General features: G+C 37.4%; 1 protein-coding gene across 14 annotated transcripts in view; it reads right to left on the bottom strand.

The window, feature by feature from the left end:
• The window catches only part of LOC18425472 (putative potassium transporter 11), a 47,115-nt gene extending 28,192 nt beyond the window's left edge, over window positions 1-18,923 (bottom strand). For 9 of the 14 annotated variants that reach the window (XR_016049415.1, XR_016049414.1, XR_016049416.1 and 6 more), the window contains exons 1-4: window positions 18,833-18,923; window positions 18,285-18,620; window positions 17,223-17,448; window positions 11,677-11,922 (exon numbers count right to left, since the gene is read on the bottom strand). Coding sequence is in view for 2 of the 14 variants with exons in the window: in XM_006830019.4 (XP_006830082.1) it covers window positions 11,677-11,922; window positions 17,223-17,448; window positions 18,285-18,404 (592 nt within the window). In the remaining 12 variants the exon portion in view is untranslated. Of the gene's footprint in view, window positions 1-11,676; window positions 11,923-17,222; window positions 17,449-18,284 lie in introns of all 14 variants that reach the window. The other 5 variants (XR_016049417.1, XR_016049419.1, XM_020662027.2 and 2 more) reach the window with 2 other exon arrangements.
• Window positions 18,924-20,292: the final 1,369 nt, after the last annotated feature.

The raw sequence follows: 20,292 nt of genomic DNA, 5'->3' as shown, positions 1-20,292 counted from the left end.
ATATATATATATATATATATATATATATATATATATATATATATATATATATATATATATATATATATATAAGTTTGAGAGGTGCGTGAAGTGCAAGCATACCTCCCAACATTCTCTTCCGTCCCTCAGGTCTCTCATATCGCTCTCTTCTCTCTCAGTCTCATGTCTCCCATAATTTTTCTCTTTTCTCTTTCTCTCTAAGTTCTCTGGCCCGATATCAAAGCAAATCTAAATTGACATTTTCATCTTCCCCTTTACTTTCATTTCCCCCCTTCATCCCCTTTCCTTTCATCGTCCTTTTTCCTTTCAGAAAGAAAGGGGAAATTCTAACCCTGTTAATGCTGATCTAGTCATGGGGTACCTAGTTTTCCTTTTTGCAAGGCCAGTATGGCCTGTGAGTGCCGTGGATGTTTGTGTTACTGAAGTTTCCTCTCTTAGATATCGAAAGTCGAGAGAAGTGTGTGACTAAACCGGTAGGTGGCCTATTGAGGTTCATCTGTGAGTTCTAACAGAGAGATCTTTGTTTTGTTTTTTTTTTTTTGGAAATTATTAATTGTTCTATAAATCCAAGAGTAAGTACATAAAAGCGAAGAGGGAACCCGCAAACCGGGCCTCTTGCCAAAAGAATAGACTTACCAAGGGTGGTAGCCTTTTACAAAAAAATGGGTAAGAATTAGCACCAAAAACTCAAAATAAAGAAAAAGGAAAACCAAAGATGTCAAAAGATCAAGGCACACTGTATCCTGCAAAACTGGATAGCGCTCCATCATTAGCTAGCTGATCTACCAAGGCGTTGGATTACCTCTAGGTATGCCGCCATAAGACGGCCATATCCCTGCAAATAAGAGTAATCTCATCAAAAATTGTAGCAAGATACCAGGGACAAGAAGCTGCGCATGAGGCCTAGGTGATAACGTTTTGAGCATCTCCTTCGATAATCAATGGTTGACCCCATGAGGGGTCGAAGAGTTTGAGACCAGAAAGGAGAGCCGTGGACTCAGCAAGTTGTGAGTCAGCATGTCCGATATTCTTGGAGAAAGAAGCCAGTATGTTGCCGAGGTGATCGCAGAAGACACCCCACACCCCTGCATGTCTGGGATTACCGCAAGAGCACTCGTCAAAGTAAAGTTTGGTCAGGCCCATGGGGTTTGGAGACCAACAGCTGGATCTGAAGGGCCGAAGGGTACAGTTGTGGAGGAGGGCTTTCCATTGGTGTAGAAAGGTCATGGCCAGGTTATCTTTGAAAGCCTTGTGGTTTGTAGCCCATAAGATGACCGCTGCGGTGATTTTGTGGAAAAGGGTCGGGACTTCGATTTTGGTGCCTTGGAAGATCCTCGAGCTCCTTTCGGTCTCGATAACCCAGATGGTGACCGCTATGGAGGTCTTCCACGGTAGCCTGCCGCTTTGGGCTAAGGGGTGTCAAGTGAAAGGTCGAATAGGGATGGGAGGGAGGGTGGGGTTACCCAGAGCAGGCCGAACAGTTGGAGCAGTAAGCTCCACATATTGTAGGCAAGTTGATAGTGGATAAAAAGGTGGGGATCGCTCTCTTCGTCTGTGAGGCACATCCGGCAACAATTGGGGCACATCAGCAAAGAGATCTTTGTTCATTGATGCCTGAATGTTAAGTATCTCTATCCTTTTAAGGGGTTCTTAACAATGTACTGTGCTTGCACGAGTGTAGAAAATTTGTCAATCCTGGTTGTCCTCTTTCCCCTTAATCTTATATGCTCAAGGTCAAGGATAAGGAAATTACCTGAAATCCTTAGTCTTCCTAAATTGTGGGGATACAAATCACTTTGGTAAAATTAAATGAGTTAATTACGTTGTATGGGCTCAATGTGTCAAAGTATCCCTTGGTGCAAGGGGGAACTAAAATACTTGATTGAGGGCAGGCCTAGTAAATCTGATAGTAGATACGAAGAGTGGATTACTATGCAACCATGTTTGGGGTTGTGGATTACATTGACACTTATCTGGGGTTGTGGATTACTATGCAACAAGGTAACAATAGAGTGAATGAGTATTATGGTACTATCAAGGGTATGTGGAAAGAGGTGACTCTATATCTAGGATCTAGAATTAAAGAAGAGGCAGCATGAAGAATTTAGGGTGCCAAATTTTTATTTGGCCTTAATCCAGGGTACCAATCTGCACGTGAACAAATCTTGGCAAGCAGGTGAACTCAGATCTCCCACTAATGTTTACGTGTGCACAATGAATGAAAAGTCAACCGCCCGACCGCCTAAGTGGACTTCTTCAAAAAACGCCTAAGCATGGTCAAGACGATCTACATTAGGCAGAAAAAGCTAGGCGCCTGCCTAGGCGCCAGAGGCAGATGCCTAGGCGCCACCTTGAAAATATCGTAATTAATTTTGTAATTATTAATTCGTAATTTGCAATTATTAATTTATTGGTAAACCAAAAGGTAGCATTTCATAATTATTAATTTATCGAAAACATTTTTTGCATGTAACATTAATTATTAATTTATTGATAAACCAAAAGATAGTATTACTTTATAATTATTAATTCATCAAAAATACTTTTTGCATGTAACATTAATTATTCATCTATTGGAAAATCAAAAAATTAATATTAATTCGTAATTACCAATTTATCGAAAAGGCCTTTTGTATGTGATAACAATTAATTTGTTGGGAACCCAAAAATAATAATTACAAAAATGCTTTTTGCATGTAACATTAATTATTAGTTTATTGAGAAACCAAAAAAATAGTATTAATTCGTAATTACAAATTTATGGAAAGTACCTTTTGCATGTGATACTAATTAATTTATTGGGAACCCAAAAATAATAACTACAAAAATATTTTTTACATGTAACACTAATTATTAATTTATTGGGAAATAAAAAAAAAAGTATTAATTCGTAATTACTAATTTATTGAAAATGCTTTTTGCATGTGATAGTAATTAATTTATTGGGAACCCAAAAATAATAACTACGGAAATGCTTTTTGCATGTAACAGTAATTATTAATTTATTAGGAAACCAAAAAAATAGTATTAATTCGTCATTACTAATTTATCAAAAATGCCTTTTGCATCTGATAGTAATTAATTTATTGGGAACCCACAAATAATCAGTATTTTAAAATGCGGGATGCGGCCCTGATGCGGTGGGGGGCCGATGCGGCCCGGATACGGGTGCATCGCGATGATGTGGTCAATAAATGTAAAAAAATTCTAAAAAATCTAAACAAATAAGTTAATGCGTCGAAAAAAATATGAAGGTGATATATGTAATAGTAGGTATTTTAGTTTAATGATTAACTTCAAAACTATTAGCTGTCAAAAATTCTGTATCCAGTGATCTACTTTCCCCTGATAGAAACTAGAAACTTAAAACCAGCTTCATAAAGCATTCAACAATCAACAACCATCAGCACAAATTTGCACCATAAGCACAACTATAATTAAGCACAACCATCAACAACCATAAGTACCACCACAAGCACAAAATAAAGATATTACAAAATACAAATCAAAAGTCAAGCTCAAGAAGAGTTAATAGTTAATAAAGAATAACTTAATACAATCATCCATTTTGAGAGTCAATTTTGAAATTTGAACTTTATTTTTTCAAATATCAATTAGACAAGTCATCTTGAGAGTCGTCATGCGCATCATAAATATCATCCTTGACGGCCTCCATGTATTCTTCTTCATCGGTCTCCTCAGAGTCAGCTTTCTCCTCGACCTCTGAAGCTATTGTGCGAGTGCGACTAGACCCAGCAGCTCCTCTACTCCTTTGTGCTCTAGTGTTAGGTCGATCTTCTTCAATAGCCCTTGTTGCTAGCTCGACATCAAGCCATGTAAGATCCTCACCCTCAAACACACGCTCTTGTCTTGGATCCATAGTCCACTCACTTATGGAATCACCATCAGCTTCATATAATTGAATAGGGTTGAGCTTCGTGCGATTTTCATACCTCTCCCTAAGCCACTCGTTATACCACACATAAACCAAATCATTCAACTTTTTCTGCTCCAATGTATTTCTTTTTTTTTGTATGAAGCTGTGGTAAAAATTTGAAATCAGATAAATTAGATTTTAGATTAGAAAATTGAAATTCAAGAAATAAGGACTAAGGAATAAGGAGTAAAGGACGTACATGCTCAAATACACTCCAATTGCGCTCACAACCAGATGAGCTACATGTGAGATTCAACATTCGAATAGCGAGACGCTGTAGATTTGGTGTCTCGCTTCCATATAATGCCCACCATGCAGCTATATAATATTTTACAATTTAGAATATAGTTAAAAATTAAGGGTATAAAATCAACAATGGAACTATACATAAAGTAAGAGACAAGTAAGATTATTTTTGGGCTTTTGGCCTTTACCTGGATCTGTAGTGTCCCTATTTCGAGTGGCAATATCTCTCCCAAAGTTTCCCAAGGCTAACTTAAACTTAATCAATTCATGGCTCTGGAACTCATCCTGGATATCTTTGTCTGGCACCAACCTCTCCAGCACATCTAAGAACCCACCATTTATTACACGATCTGACTCAATGGATGGGTGCTTGTAGTGAAGAGATGGGTTTAGAAAATAACCGGCTGAATGGAGATGCCTGTGAAGCTGAGTATCCCATCTCCTATCAATAATTTCAAATATAGCCTTGCGCATATTTTCATCATCCTTTAAAACATCTTTAATTTCAGTTCTTGCCCTAGTCATTGCCTCATGTATGTAGCCCATGCCGGGCTTCGCATCACCATCAACCAGTCGAAACACTCTCACTAAAGGGCGAGCCACCTCCAATGCAATAATTATTTGACTCCAAAAAGAGGTATTCGGAATAATTTTTTCAGCCTTTCTCCCATCCTTATGCTTTGACCATTTGCTTTGACTCCATTGCTCTGAAGCAAACACGGTCCTCAAGGCACTTTTTTGCTTGGCTAAACATCGAAGAGTGAGAAATGACGTGACAAATCTAGTGATACCTGGTCTCACTAATCCTCTCTTCTTTGTAAAAGACCTCATCATGCTTAGGACAATGGTGTGATTGTAAATAAATCCAACAACAAACATAGCTCTTGAAATCACCCCACTAAATAAAGATGTTGTACCCATTTCCTTAAGCATAAGATTAACACAGTGAGCTGCACAAGGAGTCCAAAACATATGCTTCCTTTTCAAAGTCAAGAAATGCCCAGCTGCAGCATACTTGGCACCATTGTCAGTGATAATTTATACCACATTTTGCTCCCCAACAAAATCGACAATCTCATCCATCAAGCCAGATAAGTATGTACCATCATGTGACTTGTCTAATGCATCAATAGACTTAAAAAAAAAGTACTTGTTGGGCAGTTAACCAAAAAATTAATGAATGCCCTTGCTTTCCCATCGGACCAACCATCACACATAATAGTGGCCCCATATTTCTCCCACCCTTCTCTATGAGAAATCAAAATTTTATTCACATCAAATACAGTATCCTTCAACAAGGGCTCCCTAACCTCAGGTAGTGAAGGAGGAATAAGTCTTGGGGCATATTGCCCAATTGCCTAAACCATACATGCAAAACTATCCAGAGTTATAGTATTAAAAGGAATGCCGGCCATACAAATCCACTTTGCAATCCACTTACATACCGACTTCTTTTGTTCTTTCATATATTTATTGTCAATTGTGGTTTGTTTTGTTTTTTTCTTTCTCTCCTGAACCACAATTTCGGAGCTAGGGGTGGAAAAAGAATCCATTGGCCCTTAGACATATGTGTTCTTCTCTCAGCACTATCACTAATATTACCCTCTCTCTTGAGGTTGGAGTATGAGTACCCCTTCGCCTCATAGCAACTTCAGACATATCATCATCATCATCATCATCAAATAATTGCATATCATCAAGTAATTCCTTTCTTTTCTTTTCTTTTTTCTCTTTATCTTTTTTCAATCTATCCAAATATTCTCGAATCTCCTTTTTTATATCATCTGTAGCTTGTGGGCATGCTCTTACATTCCCAAAAATTCCGGCTAAATGCTCTTTTTGTCAAAAAATACCACCCATATAAGTATTTCCACAAAGCAAACATATCACACAATTTCTATCTTTCGGATTTTTTAGTTTAGCATATTTTCAAGCCGGATCATTGTTACTAGAAGATTGGAAAGAAGACATTGCCCCAAAAATAAGCATAACAGTATTATTGTACAAGAAGGAATAAAAAGTTATCGACTCTGTGAAGTAGTGCTCGATTTCTTCACGGCCTCTGAAATCCCCAATTTCTTATCACAAATTCACCTTGACAACCCCAAATCAACAATCAAAGGCATCAAATAAACATCCAAGTATCAAACAACCGCCAAATCAAAGATTTGGATGAAAAAAAAAATTTCGTCAAATTTTTTTTTCCCTCGATTTGATGCAAAAAAAGCCACAAAAGTGGATGGATTGGGGGCTATAATAACCCCCAAACAGTTTCCCTAAACTTTGGAACTACAAAAAGACCATTTTTCCCCTCCCCGAGGGGCAAAATCGAAAAACTTTTCCACGGAAACAGATGCGGCGCGATGCGGTCTGATGCGGCCTGATGCAGCGCATATGTGGTCGCATCTGTCAAAAGCGTATGCGCCTGTTCGTGATGCGGATGCGAACGCATCCCACATGATGCGACCGCATTTTAAAACACTGCAAATAATAACTACAAAAATGCTTTTTGCATGTAACATTATTATTAATTTGTTGGTAAACCAAAAAAATATTACTAATGCATAATTATTATTATAGAGCATATACAATAAATGGGGGGATGTGTGGGGGATCCAACTTTTTAATAAAATAAAATAAAATAAAATAAAAAAAAACAGCAGCTGCCTTTGGGTTTGGGCGGCGACCTCTGCCTTCTTGAAGATTGCGCGTGCATTCAATGTGTCAATAGATCTTCTTCTCCACTCCTTCTGACTCAAGTATTAGTGACGGATTGGCACTAAATACAGTTGTAGAGATAAGTGATGAAGGAAAGGTCAAGGACATGGTCATGACTCAGGTGGAGGCCGAAGTAGAGGTGTTGGTGGCAGAGGTCAAGGAAGTCATGTGTATGCATTGTAGGCAATACAAATCATACGGTTGATAAGTCTTGGGACAAGGTTTATAAGCATGCTTGGGCAAATCAAGTTACACATTTGAGAGTGATGACCTTTATCTGAATGGACCCAATGATCGTCAACAATAGTCGAATTTTGTTGGTAACTCTGTCGTACTTTCCAAAGAATAATATAATAAACTTGTTAAACAAGTACAACAATCTATGGTTCCCTCTTCCCCTTCTACTGCCACCCTTGTCAATTCAATAATTTTTGTGGTGTTCTTGCCTCTCAGAAACCTGCTCCTTGGGTTATTGAACTTAAGAGCCTCTGTTCACATGACTAGGGAGTCCCTCCTTTTGCATCTCTAAAAAGTGTATTTCTAATTCCTCTGTTACCCTGGTTGATGGGTCAATGTCCAATGTGTCAAGGCAAGGTATAGATATGCCTACTTCTTCCCTTTTCATCATTGTACTATATGTTCCAAAGTTCTCTTTTCACTTTTAGTTGTGAGCAAATTAACCAAATCTCTTCATTGCTCTATAGCCTTTTATCCTTCTTTATCTTTCAAGATCTAAAAATGAAGAACAATAGGTTGAGGGTATGACTCAGGCGGCCTGTACTACTTGGATCATAACTTGATTGGTACAACTCTTCACTTTGTTGATTCTCCTTTCTTAATGGCAGTGTAAGTTGAGTCATCCTTCACTCAATAACTTGAAGTTGTTAGTCCCTTCTTTGAAGTCTGTGTCTGCTTTAAAGTGCAAAGCTTGTCAGTTAGAAAAGCATCATAGGGTGTTTTGTCCTGGAGTTGACAGATGGAGACTTGAAGTTTATAGTGGTTCATTCTGATATATGGCTCCAACTAGAGTATAACGTTTGTCTAGCCATCGGTATTTTGTAACTTTGTAGATGATTATTCACGAATGACAGTCATTTTTAATAAAATAGAGATATGAGATTTTCTCCATTTTCAGATTGTTTCATGAAGAGATCAAAATTCAATTCGATAAAAATCTGTGTATTTTACATTCTGATAATGCTGAAGAGTATCTTTCTAGAGAATTTCGAAATTGTTTTGAAAAAAAATAGGATTTTCACAAATTTCTTGTACGCATACTCCTCAACAGAATGGGTTGAAAGAAAAAATCAACATTTACTTGGAAATAGCATGTTCTCTGCTCATTAATATGCATGTCCTAAAGGTTTCTTGGGGAGATGCCTTGCTGATCTCATGTTATTTAATTAATCGTATGCCCTTCTCAATCTTAAATGGAAAAACACCACACTCGGTTTTCTTTCCTGATTCTCCATTGTTTGTTGTTCCTCCTTGAGTGTTTAAGTGTGTTTACTTTGTTCATATGGTAGGTACGAATAATGATAAGCTAGATCCACGGGCTATCAAGTGTGTCTTTCTCGAGTATTCATGCTTTCAAAAAGGTTATTGTTGCTATCGTCCTGGTTTACGAAAGAAATTTGTTTGTCTCGATGATACTTTTTTCTTTATAAAATACTACTTATTTTTCAAAAGAGCCCCACTCGGTTTTCTTTCCTGATTCTCCATTGCTTGTTGTTCCTCCTTGAGTGTTTAAGTGTGTTTACTTTGTTCATATGGTAGGTACGAATAATGATAAGCTAGATCCACGGGCTATCAAGTGTGTCTTTCTCGAGTATTCATGCTTTCAAAAAGGTCATTGTTGCTATCGTTCTGGTTTACGAAAAAATTTGTTCGTCTCGATGGTACTTTTTTCTTTATAAAATACTACTTATTTTCAAAACAGAGTTGTGTGCTTGATACAAATATTTTTTCGATGATACTTTTTTCTTTATAAAATACTCCTTATTTTTCATAAGAGAGTTGTATGCTTGACACAAACATTTTTTATCATGCTTCAAAGTCCTTCACTTATATGATTCCTCTTCCTATTCCTATTCAAATTTCTTCACCCGTCACCTAACTCCACTGACTCTGGTACATCTACACGTAATGATGTTTCTCATAAGCAACCCATAAAGGTTTACACCAAAAGAAAAATGCAGGGTGGACATCCCCCACCAACTCATTCAACCACTCAATCATCACCTTAGTCTACTAATTCACTTCCTTCTGACGATGATGATGTGCTATTGCCATCCGTAAAGGTATCAGGTCTTGTACGCAACATCCAAATTGCACATTTTGTTAACTTTACAAATTTGTCTCCTTTGTATCAAAGTTTTACTTCAAATTTTTCATCTATTTATATTCCTAAGACCTATCAAGAAGCACTTTCTCATATTGGGTGGAAGAGAGCGATGGAAGAAGATATGGATGCACTTCATTCAAATGATACATGGGAACACACCGAGTTACCAGCTAGAAAAAGCATTGTTAGGTGTCGATGAGTTTATGCAATCAAATATCAATGATGGCACTGTAGAAAAATTGAAAGCCAGATTGGTAGCCCAAGGATACACACAAATATATGGCATTGACTACTGTAACACATTTGTCCCAATTGCTAAAACATAATTCAGTTCGAGTGGTTATATATGTGGCTGCCAACAAGGGATGGCCGTTGTGACAGCTTGATGTTAGGAATGCTTTGCTTCATGGTGATTTACATGAAGAGGTCTACATGGAACAACCACCAGGATTTGTTGCTCAGGGATAGTCGGATAAAGTGTGTAAGTTGAAGAAATCCATTTATATGGCCTGAAACAGTCCCCACGTGCATGGTTTGAAAAATTGAGTGAAATTGTTATAGCATATGGATTTCAACACAGTCATAGAAATCATTCAGTGTTTATTTGGAAACAGGACTCCAGAATAATTGTTTTAGTTGTCTATGTTGATATTTTTTTTAAGTAATCTATGTTGATGATAATGTAGGCAAGAAAGAATTAGTCCTTTGAAGAGACATTTAAAACAATATGTTCAACCGAAGGATTTAAGCCAGGTGTGCTACTTTCTAGGAATTGAAGTAGCCAGATCAAAGAATGGCATTAGTTTGTCTCAAAGACAATACGTGACTGATATGTAGAGAGAAACTGGAAAGTTATGTGCTAGACCCAGTGATATGCCTATGGATTCAAATACAAAATTATTGGCTAATTAGGGGGAGTTGTTTGAGGATTCAGGAAGGTACAAATGATTGGTAGGCAAGCTGATTAATCTTACCATCACCAAGCCTAACATTGATTTTGTAGTAACTGTTGTGAGTCAGTTTTGGCATGCTCAGAGGATTCCTCACTAGGATGTTGTTCGTAGAATTTTAAGGTATCTGAAGGGAACCCCCAGGTCGAGGTCTGATTTAAAAGCCAAATAATCAATTAGCCATCGAAAGTTTACTCAAATGCTGATTGGGCATATTCCCCATCTAACAAGTGGTCTACCACAGGTTATTGTACATTTATTGGTGGAAACTTAGTAACATGAATAAGCAAGAAACAAAATCTTGTGGCAAGATCTAGTGCATAGGCTAAATAGAGAGCAATAACAAAAACTAAATGTGAACTGATGTGGCTGAAAATATCGATGCAAGACATGGTTTTACTGTTGCTGAACCCATGGAAAGTTTACTCAAATGCTGATTGGGCATATTCGCCATCTAACAAGTGGCCTACCACAGGTTATTGTACATTGGTGGAAACTTGGTAACATGAATAAGCAAAAAACAAAATCTTGTGGCAAGATCCAGTGCATAGGCTAAATAGAGAGCAATAACAAAAACCACATGTGAATTGATATGGCTGAAAATATTGATGCAAGACATGGTTTTACTGTTGCTGAACCTATGGAGATGTATCGCAATAGTAAAGCTATATAAGTTATAGCCAGTAATAATCCAGTGCTTCATCAAAGGACCAAGTATATTGAAGAAGACTGTCATTTTATCCTAGACAAAGCTGCTAGTAAGCAGGCGTCCACTCCATTTGAAATCTAAGGATCAGCTAGCAAACATCTTCACCAAAGGCCTTGGGTCATCATTATGTTCCATACTATTTGTTCTAAGATCAGCATGGGTGACATTTATGTCGTAGCTTGAGGGGGGGAGTGTTAAAAGTCCTTCGTTATTTAAGTTTTAAGACCTAAGTGTCCTTTGTTACTTGTATTGGCAGTTGTGTCCTTCCATAGTTTTTAATAATATATATTGGTTTGAGAGATGTGTGAGGTGCAACCAGACCTTACGGCACCTTATTCCCTATCACATCTCTCATATCTATGTCTCTTCTCTCCCTTATTTCTCTTTCTCTTTTTCTCTCTCTAGATTCTCTAACACCTTGATATGCATTCACTGATAGAGAAAGAACTGAACATATTTGATTGTGTTTCCAATTTGATTTGCACCATATTAAAAAGTTTAATGAACCCTTGCGACAGATATCCAATAAATAAAACACCAAAAAGGTGAATCAGCGCAGTTAGGACGATCCTTGCGTACGTGCAGTGGAGATTAAGATAAAGTTCAAAAGGCTTTCCTGACATGCATTATGAGCCAACACTTCCAGTAGCTGAATGAAGAGTGGATATATGTACATCTAATAAAAAAGATGTAGAAACTTGTCTCAGGATCCTATCAAGACTGCACAAGAAAACTACAACAACTATATTAAAGGAAAGATCAAAGATCACACCTGATATAGCTGGAGTCAGGATCCCATCTCCAATCACCATGCAAGTGCCAACAAGGACAACAATAAGAAGCACATTCTTTCGATAAAATTGTGCCTCTAGCCATGCCTTTGTTTTGGCCGCCAAAGAGTTCTCATCATATACATGGCGGCTGTATGTTGTAAGGTTTTCATCTGTGCGATGCTGATTGGGGATGGTTTTTATTTTTGCATGTCTACAAAGAAGGGAATAAAGAGCAAAAGTTCCACCTACACAATAAAGGAATCAAAATCAGAACAAGGTTTTGATATATACCATCGGATATGCAATACTGAAAAATATAATTATTGGATGAATGTGAGACATATTATAGGTGTAGCAACAAGAAAATTTTGATTAAACAAGTGCTGGCATCTTTATGCCACAAGCCTAGGACTCCATAAAAGTAGGATGTATAGGCAATACAAAAGCAGGAAAGTGAAAAGCTATATAATTAAAGTGAACTAATCACCCACACAGTAGCATTCCATGATAAATTTTTCGGATTTTAGATCCTAAGTCAAACAAATAGATGGAAGAGAACATCCATTATATTTCAAATCAACAAGTTTACCAACACTAGCAAAGTCCACAAACAAACTAACAAACAAAGAAAAATGTCACCCAGATAAAAAATCAAATATGAACAGAAAAAATGGTTTCTACATGTAGTAACAATTCGAGATACTCCAATCACAGAAACAAGTTTTGAAGTACGGTTAAATCATCTTGGAACACAACAATATAAATTGAGAAGTGCATTTTCTTAAGAAATTGTGCATTTACTAAACAAATGGTTACTAAACTAGCAACATTACAGTGATGTTCAATAGCATGATGAATTCAACAGATGATACATTGGACTAGCCTTGAAGGAAGTGATTCAAAAGTAACATAAGGTATGAGTACAACACAACATTTCACGCAACACAAGGACAAGATGTGACAATGTTTTTTCCTAGGTTGCACCATATCTAAAACAAAATAAAATTGATTTTAAAGCTATTCCATCCCAGTAAATAGTTACAATCTCATGTACCTCAGTTTTATTCACCTGCAAAGCAGTTACATATTTCGTATCAAAGTATTAAGCAATAGCTGAATAAGGTCGGTGGCAATTAGGAAGCTTACAATTAAAAATCATGAGGAACCTTTTTTATTATTAAAAAAGTCAAGAGGAGCCTTAAAAGAGAGCAATCTGGAAAGTTAGATATGGAATGCTTCTGAACTTTTGATCAATGCACAGAAAACAGAAAAGCAGTTCAAACTAGAAATTTTGGTACAACTACCAATTGAACCTTGAGATCATGAAGACATCATAAACATCATAAATACAAAATTTACCAATAACACATTTAATAAAAAATAGAAACAGAGAAAACATTATCATACGAAGTTTATAAAAAAGCTAAAATCATCATATATAAGAGATAATGGGACTGACTTTATTGAAGATACAAATTTTTTATGGAGGTGCACACAGTAGGCATAACAGGCAGTCCCGAGATGGTTTGGAGTCCAGAATGCCTAGAGGCTCCGTGCAAGGTTGTCATAATTTGCAGAAAGGAACACTAATAAATTTAAACATATATCTAGTAAATAATACAATACTAGTAACATTAATATGAGGGAAATGACATAGTTCCTCCTCTCAATGATTTAAGGTACACTTAGACCTTTGGGTATACATACACCCTGTAGCCCCCTGCACTTTAAAAAGATGAGACCAATACCAACCCCCACCCCACCCAAAAAAAAAAAATTTACATGTGACCAAAATATATTTTTCCTATTCAAAAATACCAAATAGTTGTCTAGAAAATTTTCTCACCCTAACCATTACCTTGAAACGTTTTGCAGAATATCTTGCCGGGAAAAATAAAATAAAATACAAATGACCTCTCCCAAACGCCAAATTCACAAGAAAATGAAAGGGGGTGTGTCATAACATGTAATGCCGTCTCCCTTTGATTCTCTCTCCTATTCTGGCATTGGCTCAAAAAGCAGTCCGCCAGCGCCTAGGCAAGATGGGGGGGCAGGTGTAGGTGGGCACCCAGGGGGCTGCACCCGACTAGGTGAAAAATACCCATCGAGTGGGGTATTTTTGGTCTTTTCTTTGTTTGGATTATAAAAAATGCATAAATATGAACTTTTTATACAAAAATTTGTACCTAAAACAGGGTTACTAGACAACATTTGCCCCCTTTTGAACTTGGGTGGCCTAGACCCCACCCCACCGCCTAGGCGTTGCCTGGCGTGTTTTGGAACACTGGATTCTGGCCATTTCCCCCCAGAATAGTAAGTCAATAGATTTTTAATTTTGGTGAAATCTAGGGCTCTTGTTCACAAAGGTGATCTCTGTGAAGTTTCCCAGGAGAAATTTTATTCTTGTTCTCATCAAAAAATCAAGAAATTTGCCTTGTATGCTCCTCTTTTTCATTTTATTTTGATCCACAAACAAGGTGATGGAGCATGTTTTTCTTCTCAAAATAGTCTGTCTCTCTCGTTCTCTCTAAATGCATTCTCTCTCTATAAAAGTAAATTTATTGTCTTCTTTATATTCTCTCCATATTTCATTCTCTATCCATGTAAAATCTTTCCCCTTGCTAGTTCTTTCTTTCCCTTTGTCTTTGTTTTTGTCTCTATGGCTATATTGGAGTAAAGATGTTTTGTAGAGGTAGGACAATTATAAAACAAAAGGTTGGCACTACTCTTGTTGCCTTAATGCCCATTATTTGACATCAATCAATGACTATACTTATCTTCTCACTTTTCAGGCAAATGTGGGGAAATTCCATCCACTTTTCCAGCGACTTCCATCCAACCCTAATCCCAACTATTTGGAGTCGGCTAAATGAATCATGTTCTACCATTTCACTCTATCAAGGGCCATACCCTCAATCAGACCATAGGTCATCATATATTTTCTCACTACTTCCATCAATATCCTTTGGGGTCTTCCAATTGCCCTCTTAGAGCCTTCCACTTGAACCAAGTCATCCCTCCTAACCAGTGTTGTTCTCAGTCGACGCAACACATGGCCAGACCACTAAAGTCTACTTTCCCTCATTTTATCACCTATTGGAGCTACCTCTAAGTTCCTCGAATGCATTCATTTTGAATTCTATCCTTCCTTGTCTTGCCACTCATCCATCTCAACATCTTCATCTCAACTACACTTATTTTATAGATATATTGTTTCTTACCCGCCCAACATTTCGTCCCATAAAGCATGTTGGTCAGCTGTCCTCTAGAACTTCCCTTTCAGTTTCATTGGTATGCGATGATCACATAAGACTCCAGAAGTACATCTCCAAAAGAGAAAGGATTGAAGATTGTTGCATTTGACGACACGGCTCATTACATTTCCCTATGAATTTCCCCGCATTTGCGTAAGAGAAGACTGGGTTTTTACCCAGCAAGATATCCTGACCAAACTTTTCAATGGATAGGATTACAAAGAAAATCCCAATCAACTCTTTGGACAATTATTTTTAAAAAAGAAAGGGATATTTTGTAAGTAGAATATGTAAAGAGACAGGGAGGGGGGTCTAAGTGGAACATGAATTACTGAGAGGAGGCTTATGTCAATTTCCCTTAATATAGTTATTTATTATCTCTGTACTATATCGCACACATCAGTCACCATATAAATGGTATTTCCATTGGATAGGCCAGTGGTCAGATTTGAATTTGGGATGAAAAAGGGTAAGACAGCGTGGCTTGGTTTTTGGGACAAACATCAAAGTTTCAAACCCTTCACCTCTCTCACACAAATGGGACATCATACCATTGGGACGAAAGCATTATCACTTCTATATGTTACAACATTGACAGTACAATCCAATATAAGTTCCTAATTCCATAGAAATCCAGTCTCATAATTCAAGGTATAAAATAACTTAAAAATAATGTACTCGTACAAATATAGATCCAACCTAATTAATATATTTTAAGCTATAAATTGCGAACAAAACCTATTAATAGTGATAGTTACACATACAATGTTCTCTACAAGACTACAACTCGAACTATTATTTCAATGTTCTTTATTCTGAAGAATCCTAGGAAAATCAGAAACCTAATAGAGAATTGAGGAATGACATATTTGATGTGTACAAGTGTCAGAAGAATCTCATTTCAGGAGTCTTCATTGTGAAACAATGCAGGAGAGTCTTAGAAGAATCTGGGTGACCACCTGTGTCAATGTTCACACATGTACTTACCCAGCTAGATGAATCCGGTAAAATAGGTGGCACTATAGGGAAATACACTGCTCCCCATTACTAATCATCTTATTCTATAATCTGTCCATTATAGAATTTCCTAACAACAAGTTGAGAGGAACAAATGCCAGAAAGCCATGAGAAGCAACCAATAATATTGCACATATGGTAGTAATGAATACATACGGACTTCAAACGTAACTCCTAAAATATGCCCACGTAGTTTAAAACTATTCGAAAATTTTCTCTATACGATACTTATCAAAAAAGCATCTCTACAAGGACTAACCATACCTTCTTGTGAATCTCATCCTGCAGAAAGGTAGCTAAAGCCAACTGTACATATACACTTTCTTCAGCAATAACATTTGAGGCAAACGTTGTTAAATGTTCATTACAGAAAATTATTTCAATTGTGTTTTCATGTGAACCACATGCTTAAAACTCAAAAAATTGCCACTATAGCAATTCACTATGCTGCCAAACAACATCACACCTTAAAAAACCTCCAGTGACACACATCAAGTGCAGAAAGCATCTAAACTTGTTTTATATTAAAGAGCCATTTGAATACTCAATACTGACATTACCCCACCTTTGTTTAGAAAACATGGAGGAGTAAAACAATGAAATCATGCATCCCTCACCAATGCATTATTACACGTGAACACGGACTTACACAGGATGCTAAGGCACATCTATTAGATATCTCTTAAGGCAGGGTAGTACACGACATCATTTGGTTATCAATGTTTCAAAGGATAATAAAATCCTTATACTCAATACTTGAACCCATATGTTTTCTATGCTCACTACAGGGTTAACCCAATACCTATTGTGATTTGCTACCCTTGAAAACATACTAAACTTGACATAAAACATACTAAACGTAACATAGTCACTTTCTTGAGCATCAGGATTCGATGGAAGAGATAAAATGTTTCCAGTGAATGTTGCCAACGATAAAATGTTTCCAGTGAATGTTTATCAAAAGAAAAGGATATTCTCTGCATTTCCTTGGTTAGCAGTCCAGCTGTACCCAATGAGGATAGCATTCACTAATCGTCCAAATTTCCCAGATATAAACTATTCTTACTATGACCCTCAGAATCTCTCAGGCTCTTTTCAGAAGAATAGAAAGACAATGACATCACGAAACACATACAACCTTTTTTCATCTTATAAAAGCAATTTATTCAAGTGAAAGAATGAATTCACTCAATCACAAGTTCTAATGATTTTCCATTTAAATGCATTTGCATGGTTCATTTGATAGATAGAGGATAGAACCAAAAGCAACTTACCTTGGCCATTGTCATTTGCCCTCAAGACCAAAAATACATATTTGAGAAGTGGGATGAGAGTTAAAGAGTATATAATCAGTGAAAGAGCTCCTATCACATCTTCTGGGTCATTTATTCCATGAGGAAAGGTGCTGTAAAATACATACAAAGGAGAAGTGCCCAAGTCCCCATAGACCACCCCAAGGCTCTGGAATGCAAGGCGCAGAACAAATATAGTTGAAAATTTCTGCAAAAGAAACCACATAAGTCAGTACTAAATTGCTGTTAACATATTGCACAATCCAGCCAAACCCCTCGAGATGTAAAGGTAATGCACAATCCAGCCAAACCCCACAAGATGTACAGGAAACGAAAGATCTACTCTATGCCTATACAAGGAGACTTGAGTTTGGATAAGAACCAACCATGAAAAACATAGAATAGTTGTGGAAACCTTAAAGAAGCCAATTCTCTCTTTTTTTTCTAATAAGAAAAGTAGCCATGTTGGAAGTCCCAGACTAAGCTTTAATTAGACCTTCAAATGTTTTCCCCTCTCTCTCTCTCTCTCTCTCTCTCTCTCTCTCTCTCTCTCTGACACGCACACCCACCATTTAGCAATCTTGACAGCCTAACACACACACCATTTAGCAATCTTGACAGCCTATGTATAAGCCAAATCACAAGTCAACTGCCAGAGAAATTTACATGGTTCTGTAGAAACTCTGTTCATTTGAAAAGAGCTTCTAAGAAATAACTTCACTTGTAATCAGCTTTACACATGTTATCATAATACAATACTCCATATTAGGAACCCTTTGTAACAATGAAGAGCATAGTGTCTTAAGAGACAACCACCATGAAATTCACCAATCTTTCCATTCCAGTAATCGATTTCAGCAGATGAACTAAATAGAAAGTAAACAACCCCAAATCTGTTTCAACATATGATTACGCCATATCCCTTAAGTGAAGCAAAATAAAAGAAAGGTGGATTCATACAAGCAAGAGACGAAGTGGGGACCTGAAAAATTTTACATAACTTCACTAAGGTTGGTTGTATGTAGAGAAATTGAGCTCTCTCACCTTCTCCCTGTACATGCTCCGAAGCCGACCAGCCTCTTCATCCATGGGCTGGTCGAGATTTTGATCGAGAACCCACATGCTCCCCTTATCGCTACCTTCATTCTCAATGGACGGATCCATCGAATTCCCAGTTGACAATTTCTTGGTTTCGTCAAAATCAATGAACCACCATTCATCCACCGGCCAAAAATGATCACACTTTGTCGGAAAAATGCCTCAAAGCCAAGCAGAAAAGGGACCCCATAAAAGCCCGCCGAATTGACGATACACCTGCTTTTCTCTAATTCTCTTTCTATGGGACCTTTTTCTCTTTCTGCTGTGGAGAATGAGTTTGTTCTGTTTAATCAACAGAGATATGGTGAAATGGTGTATCAGTCCAGCGCTCTCTGAGGAACTGATGAACCCCAAAAGTAAACTAACTGAAAGAATGGCTTCGGTGAAAAGAGGAGCCTGATAATCAGCATCCTATAACCCACTCCACCGCATAAATTGTGGAGAGAGAGAGGAGAGGAAAAAAAAAATGAAGAGAAATGAAGGGTAAGGCCTACCACTACCGAACAAACGAAGCTCTGAGTACCATCCTCACCACAAAATCACGTTTTTACTGCACAGCGACTTTGATCTCGATGTCGGGCGCCCTCCATCAATTCTTCACTTCTTTAATTTTAATGGCCAGACCTCTCTCTCTCATCAATTTTAAAATGGGTCTCACCTCCCCCGTCTCTCTCTGAGTCTGTCTGAAAGTGGGGTTCCCATAATCAATTATTAAATGGGCATTCATCTTTCACTTTCTCTCTCTAATCAATTCCTGAAAATGGGTAATACTCCTCTCTCATAAAGGACTCTCTCTCTAATCAATTCCAAAAAATGGGTAATACTCTCTCACAAAGTGGCATATTCCCCCGTCTCTGTCAAACTCGCTCTCTCTCATGGAAGCCACCTCATAAACGTGATTTGAATGGGCGGAGGAAAACCCACAAAGTAGCATTTACCGTACAATTTTTTAACCCTTTTCACATCCCATCTTCGTGAATGGAGAGCTAATGGAAAAAGATAAAAGTTTTGGACAGTTCTTCCCCTGTCTCTTTCCACAACCTGGTTTGAAAGGCAAATGCTGATTTCATTACTCATTAAGAAACAAAAAAACGTGTCTCCCTTTCAATGGACCTTTTTCATCATTACCCATTTTTTCTCACATCAACACATATGCATTCTCCTCGACACATGCTGCATTTTCTCCCTCTCTTCCATGCTGCATTTTCTCCCTCTCTTCCAGACTCTCTCCACCCGTCCCATGCATTCTCTCTCTTCCCCAGCGGCTTCTGACTGATGGCCAAGGCTGGCGCTAACCCGAATGGTATTCAAGTTCAAGATTTGGAGTCCTGGCCTATCCATCGCCACCCTATTACTTTTGGCTTTTTTATTATTATTTTGACTTTTTTTTTACCATCATACATCTTACGACCATGAGTTTTTTTTTTTTTTTTTTTTTTCTTTTTTTTTTATCTTTTTCAATAATATTGCAAATGTTGTCAACATTACGACAATATGCACCTTTAGCATCTGCCTAAAGATACATGAATGTCATCATATAACCTATAACTACATCATTGTTTGCAAAACCAAGCCGGTTTGAATCGAAACCAGATGGTCAGATCGGAACCGCCATGATTTCGACTCCAGTTATGGCCGGTTTAGAGGTACTAGTAGCCTAGTGTATACTCTGAAAAAATTTCTGGCCCAAAAACGACTTGTTAGAGGTCGAACCTGTAGTTTTTAAGTGCAACTGGCCGGTTTTATACTAACAGCGCTGGTTAGACGATATAACGATCATTTTTACGAAATATTGGTAATGTACCCATTACGGTTGTTATTTCAAAATCGAAGCAGTTATTTCTAATAGGCATTCTTGAATCCAAATTTTCACTTTTTTTTATCTGTTTTTGTGCCTTTTCTTGGCCATTTTTCGTGGTTTATTGCCGTAAATCACTATATATAATGTATAAAA

This window comes from Amborella trichopoda, chromosome 2 (assembly GCF_054954075.1).
Source record: "Amborella trichopoda isolate Santa Cruz 75 chromosome 2, AtrichopodaSantaCruz75HAP2 v2.0, whole genome shotgun sequence".
Taxonomy (NCBI): domain Eukaryota; kingdom Viridiplantae; phylum Streptophyta; class Magnoliopsida; order Amborellales; family Amborellaceae; genus Amborella; species Amborella trichopoda.
This window is presented reverse-complemented; position numbering and strand designations above follow the sequence as displayed.